We start from the raw sequence: 19,408 nt of genomic DNA on the forward strand, positions 1-19,408 counted from the left end.
TTCTTTCTATTTTGCAGTGTGCACCTTGACCATGACAAAAACCTGTGGCTCAGCAGAGCACTTTATATAGAAGGTCCCTGTTGTCTTTTTTTTTTCTCCTCCTCACCATCTTGTAACAGTAGCTGCAGCAGGCAAATGAAAATGATGCAGTTATGCAGTTGTCAGAGCCAGAGCAGTAAAGGATATGAATCACTCTCTGCACTAACTTGGTTTCTTTCTACCACTGAACACCCTAAGAAACACGGGAAACCAGCAAGAGCCTTTCTTTACATTGATACTTCTGATCACACTTCATCTGTCATTCATATTCACCTCTTCACCACACCCTCTTCACCCCAGCTCCTAAGCCATGGCCGCAGCCTGGGTGCCCTTGAGCAGGGTGACAGAGCAGAGTAACTCCCTGGCCCCTTGGTTTCAAGGGACCTTTGGTTTCAGATCTGCGACCACTGAAGTCTCCCGGTGTTGCCCAATCTCACACCTCCTGAGCTCCAAGGACTTCAGAGTCACGGCAGAGACAGGTGACAGGGTGTCTGCTCATCTTTCTGATACACGCTCTTGTGTCTTGTCTTTTCTTTCGAGGCAGAAAACGTCAAGTACGTGGTGTGCTGGGGCTTGTAACACATTGAGTATGATTTAACAAAAAAATGTGGCTGGGAAAAGCTTAGGGAGAGATGTACGTCCTGTCGTTCCTCATCAGATACTGGCTCTGAAAAATCTCCCCTCTTTGTATGATGCCTATCTGCCTCCTTAACAAAGCTGTTCCTTCTACGACCTGTGACTCAGTATTAAGTCTTTTGTGAGATTGGACTATCTCTGTTTAAACATAGGGGACACTATTCATTGCCGAGTGCCATTTTTTCCTGGATAGATTAACCCTCTTGTTAAATATGTGGCGAGATCAAATGTTGTGTTGGTTTAATAGCCGATAAAAGCTCTATCATGGGAATGTACCTTGTTTTTTGGTTGAAATGGATTAGATTAGCCCGCTGATTTTTGACATTTCTAGTATGCGTGTTCCCATAAAAGAGGACGTGCTTTCTTCCAGACACCATGTGATTCCTGCACAGTTTCTCTGTGCAGGAGAGAAACTTCTCTCTTTGCAAGCATCATTTCTGCTGCTAGATTTTCCTTCCATTAAAAGGACCACTGATGATGGACTGCTGGACACCTGAACACCACAGACTTTCCTGACATGGCGGTCCAAGCAACGTGAAATGAAAAAGGCCAGTAATTTCTCTTGTATTGGGGCATCAAGGACTGCTGAGCTTCCTGCGACCAACCAGGCAGAGCTCTTCGCCTCACGCAAAGCGCCCTCAGTGCAGCAAACCAAATCGGGGGTGTAAAAAATGGGGCACCTTGCAACCAGAACAAAACCAAAACCCAAGAAAGCAAGACAGCTGTAGGGTTTCTTTTTTTCTTGTCTTTTAAATCATGTTAAAAACAGGCAAGCTGAGAGAAGCTCCCTTGATGGCAGAGCTCGGGGGTGGGGTGGGGGGGGAGGGTAGTGGGAGGCATAAAAAAAAACAAATCCCAAAACAAAGCCAAAATCAATTACAAGATATAAGTATAGCTATTTGGTCTCTAGTTCTCTACCATCAGTTTTCAGATTGGTGAATCATCTACCTCTCCAGCAGCACAAAATGATCCCGGAGAGGTTTCTCAGTAATACAAACCATGCGATGGGTTCCTTTTGCTTTCTCCCTACGATGTAAGGAACAGTCCTTCACCTTTCACCCCAAAATTGCTAGCAGGTATGAAAAATACCCCTCCCTTTTGTAATTACAGATGCTTCAGCCTTTGCTTTTTTATAGAAGGCTTTGAGCTGAAATTCTGCATTGTGGATATATTGTGTGGGTTACGTGTATATATATATATATATGTATGTGAAACATTTCTCTCTCTACACACACACACATATATATATATTTGTCCCCACCACCCCTCCCTCCCGCTCCATTCTATCACTTCTTTGCTAGAGGGAGGGAAAACGTCAACATCAGTCTGTTGCAGAGGTTTGTCACATTTATTTTTCTCCTCCCCGGAGCACTTAGGTGATTGGTTTTGGTCCATATTCCAGCAGTTAATGGCCACTCGCAGGACTCGTTGTGAGCCCAAACTATGCTGGGCTGATATCCCACCCCACACGTGAAGGGTGACTCCTCTTCATTTGACAGGTATGCGTGGCAAATTCTTTCGGGAGCTTCAACACATTTCCCAGTGGCAGCACATGTTAAATTGATCCGAGCAAACTGGAACCCTTGAGCAAATCCCTTCTGTGTTGCTATTGTTTTATGCGGTGTTATGACATGAGACTTGCACAGAAAATAAAAGCGCTCTATTTCCATAGGAAAGCCTTCCAAAAAAAAAAAAAAAGCATAATCTGACGTCTTGTCCTATGTGAGATAAGGGAAGTCAAACTGCATGTTTATTAGGGAAAAAAAACAACAAAAAACCCCCAAAACTGAAACAAACCAAAAAGAAAGAAAGAACTCAAGGGAGACTTTGTAGGAACAGTGAAGTAGTGCATAAGTCCAAGCTTTCTCCCCTTTACTTTTCTGCCAGCACCACTTCTGCCTGTTAGTTTGTTTTGTTAAGGTGCTTCAGGTCCTGCGTGGTCTTCAGCTAAGCGGCGACCCCAAGTACTGCTTCTGTGTTGTTGCTTCCCTTCCCAAAGTGTGCCGGCCATCCGGGCAGATGTTTCTGCCATGGACCCACAGAGGCGGTGCACCAGTTCCCTTCAGCACTCATCTTCTTGGTATATTTGTTCATCCAGTTCCTGGGATTCAAGGTGCTCGAGGCGGTCTGTTCGGCCACTCATAATCTCATCTGGGGTCTTCATGAATCTGCAAAACAGAGAAACAAGCTGATTTCCCAGTAGTCTCAGCTTTTACCTTCATCAAGACGTTGAGGGCCCTGAGCTTTACAGTTCCCCAGATCATCTTTCCTGTATCCTCCCAATGCCTTAGTATTTCCCAGCTTCTCCTCAGCCTACTGGTGTCTTCCCTCCTCCATACCTTGAAAAGAAACCAAAAAAACTCCCAGGCATTTACCCCTCCTCCTTGAAAGTCCAAATTTGAACAACTAAACCCCATAGCCTTTTCCATGATATTTACTTCTTCTCCCTCATATTGTTTGCTGTTGTTGTGTAAGATGCCACAGGGACAGTCATTTATGGTGTCTGGTGACAGGCACATTGAAGACCTTTATGGCCAGCACATTTCAAAGCAAAAGCACTTGCAAGGTGTGCGGAAGCAGAGAGCTACTGGTTTGTGCAGGCTTGTGCGTTAGGTGAGTGAAGAGGAACATGAAACACTAAAGGAACGGTGGTGGAAAAAAACAAGGACCAAGTCACAACAAGTTCTGGGAAATGGAAAAAGCCCTGAAAGAAAAAGCTTTTGGGGAGGGAACTGTAAGCAAAGACAGTCTCTTCCTGTGTGATTGTAGCAAGCGTAATTGTAATGAAGCAGCATCCTCCGTAAATGAATGCCATGGCTCCCAGCACTAATGTCTTGATGCAGTAAGTCTGCAGGGGGCTAGAAACAGAAACTGCCTCTGGGGAGGCATGGCAGGAGTAGGAAATGGGAAAGGACATCCACCAGCCTGCAGATCAAGTCTGCAGTCTTGATCTTTGCCAGGATGCTTTTGCGTCCTACTGCACAGAGATAGCACGGAAAAGCTCTGCTTTTTCTTTCTGGATTTAATGGCGTAGGAAGAGAGAGCGGCACCAAAAGGATGACATTCTAGTTTAAACACAAATCACTTTCCTAACTCATAAGTACTTCTGGAGAAATTACGATGAAAGATGTTTATGCTGGAAGTGATACAAAATTTCACAGTCTTTCATTAACGATGTACTGGCTAACATTCAGCAGTACAAAATGTGTTAATCAGAGGAGCTGATTTTATTTCAGGTTGATGATATGCTCAGTATTCTTGCCCCAGTGAAAACAAAACCAACTGACAGGGGCCTCATTACTATCACTGACCCAGAAAAATCACTGCTGAAGCTAATGGGCAAGACTTGCCTCCTCTTCTGCCTCTGAGGTTATAAAGCTGAGGGCTCTCCTTCTGAAAAATGTGAAGTCTCTCAGCAAACGCACAGCACAGCCTGGAACTAACCTTTTGCCATCCCTTCTAATTTTGGAAATCATGTGCACATATGCATTTAGGGGAAAAAAAAAAAAAAAGGCTGTGACTCACTGCTGTGTCACTCCCATTTGTATGCTGGAAGAACGCTGCTGATCTAAATGGTGTTGCGGTGCTGAAAAACTAGCATACAGAAGCAGTGAATCAGTCCCAGGCTACACGGGGAAAACACACCAAAGCCTACGGGCCAGACTGTGCCCTGATTTAAACCCTGTGCTTGTCTTGTTGACCTTGCGTGAGGATGAAATCAAAACAGAGAGTGATCCCACTGCCCTCCCTACCTTCCGTCTGATCTGTTTCCTAAACGACGTGGGAAATGGGCTGATGTGAATGGTACCACAGTACTTCGGGTATTCTTTCTGCTCTGTGTTTTAAGTCATGTCAAGGAACTAACAGCATGGGTATTTGTAATAGCATTTGATTAAATTTTAAAAAACCAACCCAGAAATACAAGCTAATAAAGAAATATCTGTGACCTCTTTTGTTGCAGAAGACACTCAGGCAACCTATTAGAAATCCCTTCTCTGACTCCATTTTACTTAAACCTCCGTACAGATATCTGCAGATGACAACTGCCTGCACGTTACTTATAAAGTCTTATTTCCTATTATTTCTGTGCTTGTGAGAAATAGCCAAGAAAGGCACATTAATGGCTTGATTTTTTGCAGCTGTTCTTTTCAGATATAAATAGGTCTAAGAAAACAACATCAATAAGTTTTTATTGGGAATTGTGCAAAAAATGCTTTGTTGTTTTTTTTTCCAGTTTCCGAAGGAAATGAGGTTTATATGCTCATGTTTTATGCTCCCTGGTGACCTTTGAATCTGTTGGTCAATTTTGTGCAAGTCTGACAGAGGAACTGAGGTCTCCAAGGGCATAAAGTTTCTACAGTTTTGAGAAAATAGGCAGCCTGGTTGAGAAGAGATGGACTCCTGTTTTGTTTGTGCCTCCACCAAAGGAGAGGCTCCAAGATAAGCACATTCACTGTTCGGCATCACAGAATTCCCCCGGGGCAGCACAGTCTTCACACAAGGCCATCACAATCCAGCCTGCCTTCCTTGGAACTGCTGCTGATGGAGCAGCTTTGTTTTAACTTTACGCAAAAAAAATTAAAATCACACAGTCGATTTTGGCTGTGATTCCTTCTTCCCTTCACTCTCCTTCCCCCGCCTAAGTCTCCTTCTAAGAGCTGACATAAACAAGACGTTCCACAGAAACCTTTTCAGCTGTAGATAGTTTGAGTGCTAATGCAGTTCTGTTAGCTATTTAAGAAAACAAACTCCAAGACTGCCTTCCTATTGATATAATTTCTAAGCACATTACTAGATCCAGACCACTGACATCAAAGCAGTCTTTGGTCCGAGTTCAGTGCTCTGTGGGGCAGACATACGCACTAGGATTCGCCGGTCTTGTCTGAAGAGAACTGGAGTGCTGTCACCCTCTGCCAGCCGCACTCAAGTTCAGACAAGTAACTCCCCGCTTTAATGCTGTTTCAAGCACTATTTCCTAAATTCTTGGTTGTATCACCCAATCCGATGCGTTAGCTTTTACTAACAGCTCTTGCAGGTCCCTCTCTTCTTGAAGTCAGCACTGCTGAAGGCACGGTCATCAGCACTTCTCTCCTGTGATGCTGATGCACTCGAGGAAATGCCTGATCCCTGCCTGGCTTTCACCAGCAGCTGTGTCTGAGAAGTGAATTTGGAGTGGGTTTTCCAGTACTTTGGCTGAGATCATGAATCATTTAGCTAAGGTCTTAAACAATGGTGCAGCCTGCTTGAAGCAATTGAAAAGGCTTCTGTTGACTCCACTGATCATTGAAACAGGCCTGTATTTTTGTAAATTGGTGCAGTTGCCTTGGAAGCTGGGAAGCACTGGTCTAGACAACTTTTACAAATATATGCCCATTGTCACCTGTGTTATAGCTGTGGCAATGAAGTATCCCACACACAATTCCATCCTCCATCTTCAAAAACTAATTGTCTGTAGAAAGGAATGGCAAAGAAAAGAAAAAAATTACCTGAACAAAAGCCTTTGTCCTGGCTCCTTCCGGATAATATTTAGTTTGTAGTAGTGGCGTAGGGCTCTGGACATTTTCTCATAAGTCATATTTGTTCTGTTCTGTTTTTTTCAAAAGAAAAAGGAAAAATGTGGTGAGATGATTCATTAAAACCTTCCTAAGCCCCAAAAGGAGTTGCAGAACTATCAAAGCTAGCTGAAGTAACCAAGTCAGTTCAAGAAATTACATGTTCCACTCTTCTGCTGGTTGCAGGACCCAAATTTTTATGGGTCTCTTTTCATTCAGGGCAATTTAAGCAAGTAAGTCCAACAAAAATTCAAAATGAGGGTTTTCTACAGTTTCTTGGATCACAAAGAACAAAAGGTTTCATCAGCCACAAAGGGAGACATTAGCTGGAGGGAGACACTCATGCCAAGTGGGATGTGACAGGCCTGTTCTTAACGAAACCGCCTTTTGTAAAAAGGTAAGAATGGTGGCTAATGACTGAATCTGTCAGCAACCCCTGTTAAGAGTGCTGTTCCTCTGGCATTCCCCTCCATTAACTAGTTAATGCTTACAGAGCATAGTGGAGACTGAGAGCCTGTTTCTCCCCTTGTTATACAGGTCTAAATCAAGAACCCCATTAGGTGGTATATCTGCTTCTACGATGGAGCTTCCCCTTCATTTTGGGAGCTTCTAACCTCAAAGGCCATATCCAGAGCACTGCGTGGTGACTGAGGTATGGCCCTGCTGAAGCTGAGTATCACGAGGCAGAAGTGATGGGCACTGGCAGAGCTGTATGTGGGCAGCTCTGACGTGGGGTAGAAGGATCACTCCCTTAGGCTACGTCTGCATGAAGAGTGTTTTTCTGGTACAAGGAGCACTGGTTACTATGCTGGCAAAGAAACTTCCAGCAGAAAGACAACTATACTGGCAAAGCTGTGTTTGCACGAGTATTAAGCAGCCGCCTTGCCATGGGCAAAACATGCCAAACTAGTAGAAGCATGCTTTTGCTCTGTGAGTCTCCATGTTAGAGGAGTTTGGCTTGGCACAGCTCTGTCAGTCCAAGATCAGGCAGAAGTCTGTAGCGTTGACCTGGCTTCATTAAGTGAGACTGATCCACCTGTCTACAATGCCCCCTAAGAGCGGATCTCCTCTGCTTGCCCTGACAGCAACCGCCCTGCCAAGGGAGGCTATTTAAAGAGCTCCTGTGGCAATTAAACACTAGCAATGACAATGTTTTCCCTGCAAAATCTAGATTCCGCTCATTGGGAAGCCCCCTGAAACAGCATGTGTGCTTTTTCCATTTCTTACGTGCTAAAAGGCCACTGCATTTCCCAAGTGGCTAGTGGTCTGAAATAGCTTCAGTTTCAGACACCCAGCATGAGACACGACGACAAGGCCTGATTATTAGCATGGAGGTGGGGGGAAGGGCAGAACTCTCCACTCCATGTGTTGCAGCCCAAGACCTCAAAGACAGATCTTGTTCTTGTAAGCCCTGAGTCACATGAGAAAATCTTGACCTTATCAAGATTATAGGCTATGTATACTCATATACAGAATCACGGAATAGTTGAGGTTGGAAGGCATCTCTGGAGATCACCTAGTCCAGTTCCTCTGCTCAAAGGATGGTCAACCAGAGGTGGTTGCTCAGGACTGTGTCCAGTTGGGTTTTGAACATCTCCAAGAATGGAAACTCCAGCGCCTCCTCTGGGCAACCTGCTCCAGTGTGTGACCACTTTCCTAGTAAAACAGTCTCACACCTGGGGTCTCATGAAACCTAACAAGGGGAAATGTCAAGTGACACACCTCCTAAGGTCATTCTTCCCCAGGCGGGGAACTTTACATTGCCCCTTGGTAAGTTTCATGAAATTACCATTAGCCCATTTCTCCACCATGTCCAGGTCCCTCTGGATGGCAGCACAACCCTCTGGTCTGTCAGCCACTCCTCCCACTTTTTGTATTGTCTGAGAACTTGCTGAGGGTGCGCTCCATCCCATCACCCAGGTCACTAATGAACACGTTAAACGGTATTGGCTCCAGAATCAATCCCCAGGGCAACATGACTAGTGACTGTATTTTGTGCCGTTGATTACAACCTTTTCAGCTCGGTAGTTCAGCCAGTCTTCCGTCTACCTCACCGTATTCTTGTCTAGGTCATACTTCATTAGTTTGTCCGTGACAGACGGTCTCAAAAGCCTTTCTAAAGTCAAGGTAAGCTACATCCACTGTTCTCCCTGCATCCACCAAGCTAATCATTTAATCATAGATGGATGTCAGGGTGGTCAAGCATGAGTTCCCCTATGTAAATCCATGCTGACTGCTCATATACTCATATGAATATACTCATATGCATACACTCATATAGATATATCTATACATACTCAGACCCAGACTGCAAAAATCAGTAACTGCTTTCCAGAGAACAAAGCAGAATCACCCTCTTAAAAGGAAATACATAATCCTGCAGCATTTGGTGTCTGTCACAGGACAGCGTGTGAAAGCTGAATGTTGGTGCAAACAGGAACACAGATAGAAAGATCCTGCCGAGAAGTGGCATACAGCTCCTTGTAAACCACATCTAACCAGAACACCCTTAGCATCAGGTTTCGTGAAGAAATGAGATGCCTTGAGAGAGAAGGACCGTTAATTCTTGCGCTCCTCCTAATTTTATAATTAAATGCTTTTATAACTAAATGCCTTTAAACCAAACCAACAGGTTCTCTATATGAAGGATAGGTTTTAGTGCTTGAGGCTGGATGATTTATACTTCTAATGTGCGTAGAATGAAAGATTACAGCTTTCCAGCAGCAGTTTATATGCACAGGCTTTCTTCCTTTTTCCCCTGTTTATAAGTGAATCCTGTGATGTTACAAGAGGTGAAGTGCCATAGGAGGAAAATTGCATTGCTTCCTTACCTTGTGGTTTCCCCACAGCCGGGCCAGCCCGTTGGGATCCACTATCCGAAATATTTTGGATTCCTTATCTTCCCATCGGATGAAATTTTCGTACCGGCTGTCAGAAAGCAGCTGATAAACATAATCCCAAAGCAACCTACAGTCTGTGAAGAGAGGAGCAAGAAAATATTGACTTTTTTACCTTGTGATTAATTCTGGAAACTTTTGGGTGGATGTGTAGTGAAAGGACAGTTGGGATGAGGGCTGAAACAGCTGCTGCAATGTGAAATGCAAACGGCTTGGTTGGTATCGACTGATGTTTGCAAAATATACTGCAATATAGAGCTTCTTCTGATGCGTCCTGGTCCTTCTGACACTGACTGAGCATCTTTATCACACTAAGAGCTGTGTGAGATGACCTGCTGATCTTAGTTGTGTTTTTATTACTGTTCTGATGCACATAAACCCACCACTGTTGGCCCTGACACTGTTGCTGGCTGTTTCAGTGGGGAAAGCAAGAACCCTGCAACCTGCTCTCCCTGCTTGAGGCTGCCCCTTCCTGTGCTAACATGAGGGGTCTAAAGCCTGGGCAATGTCACACCTTTCCTTTACATACACCATGTGATATAAAATTGACACCTTTATCATTTTCAAATTTGCTTTTTGTTTTATTTTTTAAGGTTCCTGAAAAAAACCCCAAGTATTATAATTACTTGAGTGCAACTGAGAGGTTAAATACTTTCTATTTGGATAATTGAATTCAAATTTCCTCCTGGCAAACACTCCTTAGGTCGCTAATTAAAGGTCTAACAGATACTTAGGTTTTAGTTTAGTGTTTTTCAGTTTCATGGCAGTCTCTTGAGACTGGGGAAGCCAAGAGCAGAGCTGCTCCTACTTCCTGCTTGCAGTGAGCGTGTGTGTGCGCAGCACGGCATAATAACTGGCAACTACGGAATATGGAAAGCGAATTGCACAGAGCTGGGGGTTCTGCTGCTGTCAGAAACAACGGAGTTTTTATAGCTCAACCATCCAGATCACTAAGATGGGCCGTGTCGTTGCATTTGACTCTGAAAGCAAAACCAATCTCTGAGAGATGGCTTGTTAGGGTGGTTGAAGGGCAGGGAACCAAAGACATCTAGCTTCTAGGTGCTAAAATGGATTCTTGTCAGCCCGTCTTTCTATTCCTGTCTGTCTGGGTTTGGTATGTGTTACAATGGGGATGATGACATGTTCAGTATAAAAATATGAAATGCTTTTTGAAAAGGGATATGAGTAACACATTTAATGAGCACACCTGAAATGGTTAGAGATACTATTGATGGTATTTCCCATTTTCAAACTGTAAAGAGTATCTCTGAAACCTGTACTGTCTCTAAAACCAGAGTTTAGTTTGCCAGTGCCCTTACTATACTCTCCCTGCCAGCCCTACCGAGAACAAAACAGTGCATTTTGAAGAGATGGCATCTGGCAAAAATTGTAGCTTCCCCAATGGTCACCTCATCTGTGACATCTACAAGAGGAGGAATGTGAAAGGAAAGAGGCAGTCAGCTTTTTTGGTTGGAAAAACCTTATTTTCATTAACATTTTTCACAGAAAAAAATGTCCATTCCCATTTGACATTTTTCTGTGTTTTAATTTAAAAAAATGAAACCAATTTCCATTTTTTTCATTCATGGATACAAATGTTGTTCAGTGATAGCTTCCTCTCTCTCAAGCAGAATAAGGTACCTGCCGCTGGGACCAGGACAGAAAATAATTCTCCTCGGCATGCATTTGCCTAGATGGGTCCCTTCTTGGCACAGGGATGCGGATAAGCCTTCCTTTCCCTGTCCCCCCACCCCAAGTCGCATACATAGCAGATACCAAGCGGGTAGCTGGCTGCAATGAAACGCTGCAATGCCGAACACTGCTGTAGCGATCCCCTTGTGCGGCTCTGGGCACAAGTGACTTCCCCTGGACTACGCAGGGTGGTCTGTAGAAGACCATGAAATTAAACGTCTCAGACTAACACTTCAATTTCTGTCATCTTTCCTCTCACAAATTCACAAACCCCAGTTCTTCCATCACCCTTCCATCAATAATTTTTCAGACACACACACACACACTCTTAGTCTCTTAGACACGCACATATTAGAAAAAATCCTTCTTTTCTAGACTTCATTTATAAGGAAGAAAGGAAGGGAGATTATATTGCTCTACTGGTTTGTGCCTTTTAATAATGTGGGAGGTGCTCAGATAATAGGGTAGTAAGGCCCATGTAAGGGGTTCCTTGACACACGTGCAATTCATTCCCAAACTCTTTCAATTAAAGGTTGTACAGAAAATGAATTGTTAGTCAAGAATCTTAATTAAAAAAAAAAAAAAGCCAACAAAACCTTTAACTGTCTTTTTTTTTTATTTCCTTTTCCTTCTATTAGTCTAGATCTGACTCCCCAGGGCATATTTTATCAGTTCATCAGAGTAGGTAATACCACTGCATTCCAAAAACTACCTTTTTTTTTTCCATCAACCTGTATAATCTGTGATAACTTTAACAACAAAACCTGCATAGTCTATGTCAACAATTCATGCTGAATTCACTGGTATGGACCAGCATTTCTCAAAGATCTCCATGGTTTCTTTCTGTCCAGTCCTTCATTAAAATCACTGTAAAGGTGATGTGATTGTCTAGGTCACCCAGTGAATCCATTCACCACCACCATCAGTGGTCAGTACTGGGCTAAACACCTGTGGTGGGCTCAGGCTGCCCCCGCCCCCATCTGTAAGAGAGGTCTGTCTTGGCGGGAGCAGTTTCAAATCAGAAAACACTGACTTAGACAATATTCATCGAGGAACTAAGAGACACTTTGGGACCAAGGTAGGAATATATTAGAAACCTGAGGGAAAAGAGGAAGGATGTGTGGGTCAGTTGTTGAACCAGCACTTTTGGACTGTGCTGCAAGTTTGCTGAGGTGGTTGGTTGACATATGGCCCCATCGGGAGAGTGATGCAGGAATTCGGCATCCCAATTTCAGTCATTTGGTTTTGCTGGTGCCACTACTGCTAGTCCTGGAAGGAGCAGCCCCACCTTGGGGTCTGCTGCAGGGATGGCGCTCCCGCAGAGGCAGGTCAATGTCAGGCTCTGTCATATTCTTGAATGTGCAGCCCTGGGCAGACACCCTTTGACTACAGTAACTCATAGCTAATATTCAGAGTTCTGCAGAGATATGATTTACCCTAAACTTTATTTTCACCTCATTATTTGCCATATGTAATGTGACTTTTAATCAGTTGTGTACTGCCATTAACTGCTCTAGAAAATGTCCAAGTGTATAAACAGAACTCTTACCGATGGGGATGGCAGACCCCTAAGATCCTCTCTACAGTGGCCCCTGGAAGAGTTTCATGGAGCTGATGACTCCTTGACACCTGACTGGAATTGCACATGCAATGTGCATTGCACTGTGCCAGGGCTGCACATTCACCTCAGCGTGGCTAGCAAGTAAATCCTAGTCGAATCTAATAGCTTTGGTTATTTTCCATTGGCTATCGTTACTTCACACACACACAGTGCCCTCCTCCTTCGCAAAAACAAGAAAGCACAAAAACATTCAGCCCAAGATGTCTGAGTGGCAAATTATTGGACTAACAACAGAGCTTCAAACTCTGAGATGAGGTAGGATTCAAGTGCAGATTTGTTTTTTGTTGTTCACCTACTTTTTAGAATGGATTCAGGCTAAGCTTGAATATAAATATTCCTCAAATGAGAAGAACTCAATCTGCATCTTGAGATCTTCACAAGAAAAGTCCCAAGTGATCAAGGGCCCCATCCCATATTCTAAACTGACTGAGCTGCTCAGACTTGCAGAGGTATTTAGTAGGCTGGTGGAATTTGCAAAAAAAAAACCCCAACCACCCAAGTATCTTAGACCTCTAAATCTGTTTGGTTCAACAAGAAAATTGAAAATTCTTGAAAGTTCTGCTTGGCTCCAACAACCACTTAAAACTTGTCTATCAGCAAATTTACATATATGACTGAGTTGCAATAATTTAATGAGCTGGCATGCATCAAGGCAACTGTGGCCACTCTGTCTCAAGCCACTGCAAAGAGGAAATAAAAAGCATTAGCTTTAAACACCCGTAGAAAAGATTTAGGCTCGCTGCATTTGCTCTCACCTGTGCAGAAAGCTATGACACTGTCAAAGCTATGCACACTGTCAGCTATTGTGGACTAGCTGATGCTTGGCAGCGCAATTTAGTTAAATGTATGAGCTCTGTTTGCAGAGTACCTAAATCAGTTTGTCTTCTTTCAAGTTTCACATGGGAGACCTTTAGGATCCTGAGCATAGGCACTCTGAGGTTTTTTTTTGGTTTTTAATCACAAATGATTTACACCCTGGGTATCTCTCTCCACAGACTGCACAGTAAAAAACTATGAGGTTCTGTAGGGGTCTCCCTGACTGACAGGAGGAGACACTAAATAATCTACCATTATTAGGCCAGTAGAGGCCATCTTTAATAGGACAATACAGACTACAGGTCAAAGACCACCTGATCACTCTTAGCGAGTGTAATGAATTCGGAGTATAGTAGAGCCCATCTGGAGCAAACTGCAGCTGATGAAACTGGTGAAAACCCAAGAAGAGGCAATGCTAGAAAATGCTATTAAAAGGAGCTTCTCCACTGGGAAAAGAGACACCTCCACAAAAGGCTGGTAAAGACAATACAGAAAGTCACATCCCCCAGGAAGGTCAAAACTGTTAACGTGTATTTTCAGGAAGGATGGAGAAATGAACAGAGGGACTTTTATGTGGATGGTTGTTTTGTAAGTGTAAATCACTTGTTTGAGGAAAGTCTGGATGGTGTGAATGAGTCCATGAAGACTACATCACTTCCTTGGCTGTCAGAAGGCCTCCAAAGGAGCAGTCACATGGAGGGGGACTCTCCACAGGGTGTGTGTTGGCTAGTGAGCAATGGCGAGAAAGCACAGGGGTGTTGCTGAGGCCCAGCAAGCTTACAAGTGTGGGAGATTCAATAGGGGAGTTGAGTCGAGTTGGGGCTGGTACATAAATTGTTTGGGCATGCTGCAATTTCCTGCCTTTTGGCTAAAATAAGCTTACTTAGAAAGTAACTACATCTCTGTAGCACAAGGAAACATCATTTCCCCCTAACACACCCATGTACTTTTTTTTAAAAGTGAACTCAGATGGATGAACTTCGTACAATCTGAAGGTAAAGGCATTTAGCTGTGGAGAGAGCTGGGACTGAGAGGCTTTAAGGCGATGCAGTATCAAACACCCCAGCCGAAGTGGGAAGGTGGTGAACGGCTCCCAGCAATGTGGCACGCATTTCCGTGTCCCACCATTTTCTCAGCTGTACTACTGGGCAAGAGCGAACTACATAATTAGCTGGAAATTAGGGCAAACTGTGCCTGCAAATGGAGAGGCGCGGCTACAACTTTCTTCCTGCAGTTAATGCTTCTAGAGGGATTTTCATAGTTAGGCACAAGGTAGCGATCAGGTGTAGAGTACTGAGCTGGCTCTCAAAATGTCCCCCATAAGCGCTGCCCTACATGTGCACAAGGAAACAGTTTCACACTCCTGCTAATAACAGCCATGCATTGTACAGTCCCGAGGTGGGCACAGCTAGAGTGAAGCCTTGGGGGCTGCCTCCCCGCTCAGTCTGCTGGCTGCTGGTTGGCACAAGAAAAACAGGCAGCTGCACAGCTCTGGAGAGGGTAGGGGAGAGGAGACAGAGTGGTTGGGCTTTGAGGAGTAGAAAGAAATCTCTTCTGTAAACAGCAATTGCTGGCTTTAAACCCCACCGATAGCAGCAGTCTTGCCTCCTCACTCTATTTTTGACCCCTCCTTTTATGAGGCAGAAGTGCCCAAACCTCAGCCACTCCTTCTTGGATGGTAAAACTCAATTTCGCTTCTCTGGCTGAAAAGTTCTGTTTACTGCCCACACTTACAGCACTGCTTGGATAACGTTACAAAAAAGGGGAGACTGTAATATTGTCATTAAGAATCCCTCGTGACAGTCAAATAGACACTGTGTGAGTGGAAGCACATGTTACAGATTCTTCATTTCAAGTATCCTTTAAATCTATAGGCACAGTCTTCTAAATATACACCTAAAGAACACTGGCATATAAATACTTCCTAATGGCTACATGGTAGTAATACACGTCCCTTGGAACTGAAATACCATTTCAGAATGATCTATAAATTAAACATTATGGATCTTAGGTTCCTAGTATTTTGACACTTGTCCAGCCATTACAAATGGCTTCTCTAGTATCACTTGGCCAAGGTAGTCTTGATGTTGCGGTAGTGAGAGGTCTTTTATCTGTGCTCCCTTAGACTAAATAATGCAGTTAACAGCATAGGCGTGTACATGCTAAAGACCTCTTTTGTTCAGAATACAACATTCCCCTGCACTGCAACATTTCCTAAAACACACACTGCGTCTGAGACCCCTGTTGTTTAAGTGAGGCCCGTGGCACAGAAGCAGGGCTGGCCTTCTTCATGTAACAACTACCAAAATCCTCTCTTAACCACAGAGATGTTTTGCGAGACCCACCCACATCTTGCACTGAAGATCATTATATAAAATGCATTCGGTCTGGCTGATGACTGACTTGGAAACTAACATGGCTTCACAGAGGAAGAGATCATGCCAAAGTAACGTTGTCATACTCCCTCTGACATCAGCTGAGGCCTTACCCCTTGCTGAGTAGGTTAGCCTAAAATTTCTCCAGCATGATATCATTTGACTTAAATGGTTCTGTGATTTCTACCAGCTGAAGAGTTCTCCCAAGCTCAGGCCCCTTTATTTTACAAGGTGGTTGGAGCTTCAACTGCATTTGTTCACAGTGAAGCAAACAATGGCTGTTCACAGCTGAGACTAATGAACAGAACTTCTCTAGAAGTTCTCTGGTACTCTGGTTGTAGTAAGGACACCCAGAGTGTGGTTAGGATAGCTAACGTGGTGATGCTCACGATATCGAAATGATGAGCTGGTGAACTTCAGCTGGCCATAGCTGCTGCAAGAAGAAGGTCCTGATCTCCATTTTATCCTCCTTGCCTCGTGCTGCTCTGTTGTTAGATTTCTCCGTGAACCGACTTAAATCACTTAAACTGAAGAAAACAAACCCTACAAAAAAACATCAGCCGACTTTCTGCTATTTGAGAGCTGAACGTGCGTGCAGGAAGATCTAGTGAATGCTAATGCCAGCACAAAGAAGGTGGCAAGCCTACACTGGCAGAGAGCAGGTGAGGATGGGGAGGAAAGAGGGAGAGTCCCAGAAGGTCCCGTGGACCTTCAGCCTGCTGTCTGTGATCATCCTCCTTGGTGGAGAAGGTCAATAAGTCTCTCAGAAGACAAAGTTACTTTGGGGCATCTGGATTTGTTTAAACTGTAGCCAGAACCAAGGAATCACAAAGGTTAATGGCTGTTCACTTGTACGGAAAATAAAAGAGATGACTGGGAGACAACTCCTAATTCCTGACTTGGTTTATGCTTGCCATGGAGATGAGCTCTAATTGCATTTTAACCACATCCTATACGGTGCAACAGCTTTCTGGACAAGGCAAATGGACCTTCTGGCTATCTAACTGCTACCTGAAGCTCATCAGGCTGGCTGATACTGTTACTTGTTTCAGGAGTATGACATACTTATTTTAGCAGACAAAACTACAATAAAAAAGTAACCAAGTCTCGTGATTAAGGGGTTAAATGGCTCTGAGGACTGAGGGAGCATTGATCCTGAGATGGAGCAGTCCTGCTCGTCCCTTTGTGGTAATCCATGTCCAGGTTACTGAGGGATAAGAGTTTTCTTTCCATGAATGTTGGCTGCTGTTGGAAGCAGGATGATAAGCCAGTACAGTAAAGCCAATGTTTCTATGTGGAGAAACCTCTTGACAGACAACTGTTTGTTCAACTCAGTAAATTCAAGCTGGGGCTGAGGAAAGAGGTTGCCAGATCGCACAATACAACAGTTGTATGTTGCTTCTGTCTTGTACCCAAATGCCATGTGGGAGATCAGGCAGAAGGAGAGCAGAAACCTGAGACTATCATGCTGCAAACAGTTGTGCTGTGAGGTTGTAAAAGTAACACAGCAAGACGAGGCCAAGCTCTGTCTTTGGCAATAAAAACCAGTAAGGGGAAACAGGATCCAAAAGGTTCATATCCTTCATGTGGTTGTAGAAAAGAGCACTCAAATCACAAAGAATATGTAAAGGATGGGACAGAGACAGTCTGATAGATGAAGACTTTGCAAGCTAAAGTCTGTTGGATTAAAAAATGTCTTCTTTTTTCCCTGTCCTGTTGTTCTGCTCCATCCCCCTAACCCCACCAGACAGGTATTTCCAGTAGCTCCATTAGCTTCAAGTGTTGTTCTTTTCCTGCTCCACCACAGTGGTAGAAAGCACTCATCCGTTCATCTTGCTAAAGAAACCTGCCCCTGATCCTCCTGTGGCTTTTCCTCACCTTTACTGCTCAGGAAGGGCAATGACTAGGAAAACGGAAAGAAATTCAGCCTCTGCCTGTTCACGTGCACACCGTACAAACACCTCACAACCACTTTGACATTAGAAAACTGGCCAAAGACTTTAATGATGGGAATTCAAGAATTACAGATGAAGCTTTATCTTCTGAATTGTACTCTAGAGAAGCCGGCAAAGACAGGAATGACTTAACTACAGCAAAGGTATTCCCAACACGTGTAATAATTTTGACCCCACAATATGAGAATCTCCAGTACCTTCTGTCACAAGCTCAGTTCCCCCTTCAGGTTTAGACTTCTGTTTTGGTTTTTTTTTTTTCAACAGCATAAAATAATTGTCTGTAGGGGACTACTGCCCAAGAACCTCACTTCTGTGCTCCATTAGAAAGCCCAGAGAACTCTGAGAGGTGTGAGCGTGGCTGAAGCACATGGCTCCTACTGTGTTCCCAGGAAGCCTCTCCTGAAGTCCTGAAGGGACTTCATTAGCTGTAAACTCGCAACTTCTGAGAGGCCACTTGCAGAAAACTGAAATGTGACCTCCCCTTCTTGGGGTCAAATCTCCAAATTTAGACACAGACAAACTCCAGCTCTCTTCTTCCCCTTTCCCTCTCCTCAACAAAGACGGAAAACAGTAGTCTTACCACTTTAAAGGTGTGCGTTTGAGTTAACACAAACTCATGCAAACTTTTGTATGCCACTTCTGACCCACTAGTATTAAAACTAGACTTAAATAGGCCTGTCTCTGAAGACAGCGAAGTGTAGTGTCAACACTACAGTATATTTCCTGGTTTAACTAAGAGGGTTCAAAGTGATGCAAGCTTGCTTTGTAGAAGAAAATCTGAATTTCCGACACAACTCCAGCCTCAAGAACGGATGCAAGATACAGGGAAAATAAGGGGCATGTTTTCATTAACAGGCGAGTTTCTTATAAAAGTGTTTAACATCCTGCTGACTCCAATGGAGGCTGAGGGTACTCTGAACCCACTTAGTACATCTGTCTAGCCACAGCGTGTAGGTGCTGCAGTGCAGTAATGAGAAAGATGAAATCTAAATGACTGAGCTTTGCTATGGCTTGGTCAGTCCTGGCTTCTGAGTGGACCAGAAGAAACCCTGACTGCAATTTCTGCTCCTGTAACTGTGCAGTAAGAATGGAGGCGGCTGTAAAGCAAGACACTTCACATAAAATCTGCAACCACCTATCCAAGCATTGCCATTCAGCTATTGCTTGAGTGTCATTAATTAAATTGGCAGGGAAGGCACACTTTCATGCTGAAATTAATTGTTAATGCCATGTTAAGATGACTCTCAAGGTTATAATGAAAACTTGTCCTATGAATAGGAACTCGATGAGCTTGATTCTTATCCATACTTCAGTCTCTTTATAGTAGTCTGACTTTCCACAAGGGGTTTGAAATAGATGTGGTATATACTGCAAATGTAAAAGCATACATGACTGCAAGGGCAAGTGATTAAACAAGGCCAGTGACATTATCATTGTCATATCCAAATGGGACTGACAGGCTATGCCTATACTAAGATTTCCAGGTTCTTTCAAGGCTCCAGTCTATCTGTATGAACTGCTGCCCTATGGGGAAGGAGGGTCAACTGCCTGGAAAGCAGGCATTGAACCCCCACCACTTACAACTTAGTATGCTAAAGTGAACCACAGTTTTGGTTTTCTGTAGCTTGCCAGGCTGTAACTTACAACTCTTCAGCTTCTGAGACTGTCTTGTCACAGTTGCCTCACAAGTCTGTGCTTCAAAAAAGCCAACCAGTCAGTACCACATGCTGTCAAACCCTGCTGGGATCACGCCTCACAACAGCGGTGAAGATAGCCTTGGCAGTCTCAGGCATGTACACAGATAGGCTCCTATGGCATTAAAAAA

The 19,408-nt window shown here is 43.9% G+C and overlaps 1 protein-coding gene across 5 annotated transcripts in view; it reads right to left on the minus strand.

The window, feature by feature from the left end:
• Nucleotides 1-1,400: 1,400 nt before the first annotated feature.
• ETV6 (ETS variant transcription factor 6) overlaps nt 1,401-19,408 on the minus strand; it is a 144,085-nt gene continuing 126,077 nt past the window's right edge. For all 5 annotated transcript variants that reach the window (XM_074590077.1, XM_074590067.1, XM_074590046.1 and 2 more), the window contains 3 exons: nt 9,059-9,201; nt 6,162-6,262; nt 1,401-2,843 (listed from right to left, as the gene is read on the minus strand). In XM_074590077.1, coding sequence (XP_074446178.1) covers nt 2,738-2,843; nt 6,162-6,262; nt 9,059-9,201 — 350 coding nt within the window. In that variant the 3' untranslated portion in view covers nt 1,401-2,737. The remainder of the gene's footprint in view (nt 2,844-6,161; nt 6,263-9,058; nt 9,202-19,408) is intronic.

The sequence above is a fragment of the Larus michahellis genome, chromosome 1, assembly GCF_964199755.1.
Source record: "Larus michahellis chromosome 1, bLarMic1.1, whole genome shotgun sequence".
Lineage (NCBI taxonomy): Eukaryota > Metazoa > Chordata > Aves > Charadriiformes > Laridae > Larus > Larus michahellis.